The following is a 4,597-nucleotide window of genomic DNA, read 5'->3' on the forward strand; positions in this document are numbered from 1 at the left end:
ACCTCAGCTGTACACTAAAATATATGTAATTATTATCAGTACCAACAAGATGGAAGCCACTATTGCTCTACCGGTCGGCTGAAAGCTTCAGCTAGGAATAATGGAATAGGACCCCGGTTGTATTTTGTTGGTTTTCGGAACTGTGGCCAGGTTTAAGAGGGACGGCCAGGCGCATTCATATTGTGCCGGTTTAGGTGAAATTCTTGGAACCGTGCGGCGGTGGACATACGCTGTGCGTGAAGTTGATGGGACGCACAGAGCGGTGTAAAAAATTAGGCAATTATTGGCCTGCACTTGGAGGCTGACAGTGGTACTGTAACGCACACTGTAGACCCAAGAAATTATACGCTTGCCTGCAGAAAGGCCAAGCTGGCTAATAGTGAGCCACTACAACTCACAGCAGCCACAACAGTAATGCACACGGTGACAGGTAGCCGTAAGGAGGATTTAAAAAAAACAAAAAACAGCAGCCTAGATAGCGTGTATATGTCTTTCCCTCTATCAGCGGCTGTGGCCGTACGCTGTGCGGGAAGATGACGGGACGCACACAGTGGTGTAATAAATTAGGCAATTATTGGCCTGCACTTGCACGATCACAGCGGTGGTGAAGGCACAATACTCTAAGCTAGTTGAAAGTTAAGCTCCAAGATGAGAAAGCGAAAGCATTTCTTTTTTATTTAAAAAGCCCATTAGTCCCTAATGCAAAATGATCACTAAAAACTGTCAGTTTCTGAAGAATTTTGAGCGATCATTTTTGCATGTAAATGGACCTTAAGACTATTCATCTAATCATTTACATCTGCCTTAGCATGATATCTGCTTCAATGAATGGCTGAGCACTGCCTCTGATTGGATGAGCGCTGTAACCAATCACATGCAGCGCTCAGCTGTCATTCATTGAATGGCTGAGCGCTGCCTATGATTGGCTGAGCACTCAGCAATCAGACTAGTACTTTCTGGAGGCAGAGATTTTTAAATCCCTGGCCAGCAGAAAGTGCTTTAGACCAGGGACCAAGCGACAAGACACGCTGGAGCCCGGACAATGGCAGAAGGTTTTATATATATAGATAGTTAGATAGATTTTTTTTTTTACACCAGCTGGGGATGATTTTCAGGGAAGGGCTTATATTTCAAGCCCTTCCACGAAAATCACTGCGATGGTTGCCTGCATCCCATTGTTTTCAAGGGGTCCGGCTGCAGTGCTGGCCCTATTTAAAGCAATGGGAGGAGATCGCAATCCTCTGCCACAGCTGTATTCCTTCATCCCCACGGGATGTCCCCTTGCCACTGAACACTGACAGTGCTGTCACAGTGTTCAGTGATGAGGGGACTCTCCGCAGGGATACTTTATGTGCAGCATGGAGCTTGCCATTGCACGCATGTCCTATCTTTTGCAGGTGCAAGTATTTTGTGCCTGTAAAAGAAGGACATGTGAACACTACATAGGGCTTTTTTTGCCCACATAGGCGACTTTGCCCTAAGAGAGTGGAGCAGAGAATCTCACATGGAGACGTTGCCCTAGCTACTAGTAAGTATTTCACTGCATCACAGCTTTTGGAATCACATCTGCATTGCTTAGCTTTTTGTATAATGTCCTCTATTGTGCTAAATCCATATATGAGAGATAGGTATAGGGAGTAGGATCTTCTCTTCTCTGTGTGTATTGTATATGGGGAACAGCATAGTGGCTGGTCGACACCTATCAACTGAAGGAAAACAGAATTAGATATGGAATAGAGATGAGCGAGCATACTCGTCCGAGCTTGATGCTCGTTCGAGTATTAGGGTGCTCGAGATGCTCGTTACTCGAGACGAGCACCACGCGGTACTCGTCTCGATTAAACGAGCACTGACCATTGAATTTAATGGTGCCGGCAATACAGCCGGCTCCATAGAAAGCAATGGGCTGCCGGCGATCGCGGGATGAATTGTCGGGAAGGGCTTAAATATATAAGCCCTTCCCTGCAATTCATCCAGAAATGTGTAAAAATAAAAAAAATATATACTCACCTTGTCCCGGCAGAACGATGTTAGCCCATTGAATTCAATGGAGCCAGCAATACAGCCAGCTCCATTGAAAGCAATGGGCTGCCGGCGATCGCGGGATGAATTGTCGGGAAGGGCTTAAATATATAAATGTCATTCAGCTGAGAGCTGCCCCTGAGCCAATCAGAGGCAGCACTCACTCACCCATTCATGAATTCATGAATGGGTGTGAGTGAGATCTGCCTCTGATTGGTCAGGCTGTGACCAATCAGAGGCAGCTCATTCAGCAGGCGGGGATTTTAAATCCCCGGCTGCTGAATACTACTCACAGCTGTTCAGAGCAGTTCAGGAGGACTGCAGCCGGCCGCGCTGAACTCCGTCTGCCGGGATCACGTGAGTATATATATATTTTTTTATTTTTACACATTTCTGGTTGAATTGCAGGGAAGGGCTTATATATTTAAGCCCTTTCCGACAATTCATCCCGCGATCGCCGGCAGCCCATTGCTTTCAATGGAGCCGGCTGTATTGCCGGCTCTATTGAATTCAATGGGCTAATATCGTTCTTCTCTGCCACAGCTGTTACAGCTGTGGCAGAGTAGAACTATCTTTACGCTGACAGTGCGGGGGGGGGGGGTCTCACTCTTGCCACTATTGTGGCTTAATAGTGGGACCTGGGAACTTGAGATGCAGCCCAACATGTAGCCCCTCGCCTGCCCTATCCGTTTCTGTGTCGTTCCCATCACTTTCTTGAATTTCCCAGGTTTTCACAAATGAAAACCTTAGCGATCATCGGCGATATACAAAAATGCTCGAGTCGCCCATTGACTTCAATGGGGTTCGTTACTCGAAACGAACTCTCGAGCATCACTGAAAGTTCGACTCGAGTAACGAGCACTCGAGCATTTTGGTGCTCGCTCATCTCTAATATGGAACCTAAACAGGGGGAAACATGCAGGATACAAGTTATACAGTGGCCAACAATAGTGTGCGCACACATTTTATTTTGCAAAGTCATTAGAAATGACAGATATGCTTTACATATGCTGGTGCAGTTTGTTAACATTGAGATGAGATTACAATGTGTCTTGTCACTTTTTTAAAGGCATTCTTTACCTCTCTATTTCTAAAAGTGTAAATAAATGGGTTTAGAAGTGGTGTAACCACAGTGTATGTGAGAGCAAGGAACTTGTCATAGTGACTGCCTTTAGGCTTCAGATATACAATAATAGCGGAGCCGTAAAATAGAGACACTACTATTAGATGGGACGAGCATGTTGAAAAAGCTTTCAATTTACCTTCCTTACTTTTAATCTTAAACACAGTATATATGATATGAATATAGAACCCAATTATAGCAAAAAAAGGTGAAACTATTGATACAAATGCTGCTGCAATTGTTGTAATATTGCTAACAAATGGGTTAAAGCATGCTAGATTTTGCAATGGTGCCAGGTCACAGAAGAAATGGTTGATCTTGTTTGGGCCACAGAATTCCAAAAGAAAGGTCACAACTGTAGGAAATGAAGATATGATAAAACCAAATAACCATGGCAAGACAGCCAACTCATAACAGAATCGACTATTCATTATGGTTGAGTATTGTAATGGACTGTTAATGGCTAGATAACGATCAAAGACCATCAAAGAAAGCAGGAAGCACTCTGTCTCTCCTAGGGCATTGAAGGCATACAACTGCATGAAGCAACCAGAAAATGAGATGGTCCTCTTGGTCTGGATGAGAATAGCCAACAGTTTTGGGACAGTTACAGAAACAAACATGATTTCCAAAACTGTAAATGTGCTGATGAAAAAATACATTGGAGTATGAAGAGATGACTGAGTTCTAACTAAAAGAATAATAGTGATGTTTCCAAGAACACAAACAATATAGGCCAGAAGAACAGCACAGAAGAGAAACTTTTGAAATGTATGAAAATCTGAAAATCCTACAAGTACAAACTCTACCACTGTAGTTTTGTTCATATCTTGCATTGTGAGTTAAAAAAAACAAACACACAGCTAGGTTTTTATAGGTAGTTAGTGCCACAATGTGAAGTCCAAATTCTTGTATAGTCAAGATTTTAACAATAGGCAAGGTGAAGAAGATCCTTGAGTCCTCTTCCGGTCTCCTTAATCTACTGTATTCGCTTTTTCTACTACTGAACCAATGTTTTCCAATCTTGCTTTCACCACAAGCTGTAAAATTTATCAAGCTGATTCATCAGATGGATAATCTGGAGTAGTGTTTCTTATTTTGATCGTCTAGGCAATAAAATCGGGCTTAATTTTTGCAAAATTGGATTAGCAAAACCAAATTTTTAAGAAAAATTTAGGTTGAAGTGCCTCTTTAATCAATGCAGTTCAGTAGATAGCATTATTGCCTTGCAGTGCAGGGGTCCAAGATTCAAATTTCATCAAGGACTATGAAAAACTCTATACAGATGTTACCCTTGGTCAGATTTGAACCTAGAACTCCAGCACTGCAAGGCAGTAGTGGTAACTAGAGATGAGCGAACGTACTCGTCCGAGCTTGATACTCGTTCGAGTATTAGCGTGTTCGAGATGCTCGTTACTAGAGGCGAGCACCACGCGATGTTCGAGTTACTTT

General features: G+C 43.2%; 1 protein-coding gene across 1 annotated transcript; it reads right to left on the bottom strand.

Moving 5' to 3' along the window:
- Nucleotides 1-3,045: 3,045 nt before the first annotated feature.
- Nucleotides 3,046-3,981, bottom strand: LOC136571884 (olfactory receptor 6E1-like). Its single transcript, XM_066572500.1, has one exon. It carries the CDS (start codon nucleotides 3,979-3,981, stop codon nucleotides 3,046-3,048), a length of 936 nt encoding a protein of 311 aa, XP_066428597.1.
- Nucleotides 3,982-4,597: the final 616 nt, after the last annotated feature.

Source organism: Eleutherodactylus coqui, chromosome 6, assembly GCF_035609145.1.
Source record: "Eleutherodactylus coqui strain aEleCoq1 chromosome 6, aEleCoq1.hap1, whole genome shotgun sequence".
NCBI classification, from domain to species: Eukaryota; Metazoa; Chordata; class Amphibia; order Anura; family Eleutherodactylidae; genus Eleutherodactylus; species Eleutherodactylus coqui.

Coding starts and splice junctions, on each gene's coding strand:
- LOC136571884 (XM_066572500.1), bottom strand. CDS start 3,981: ATGCAAGATATGAACAAAACTACAGTGGTAGAGTTTGTACTTGTAGGA.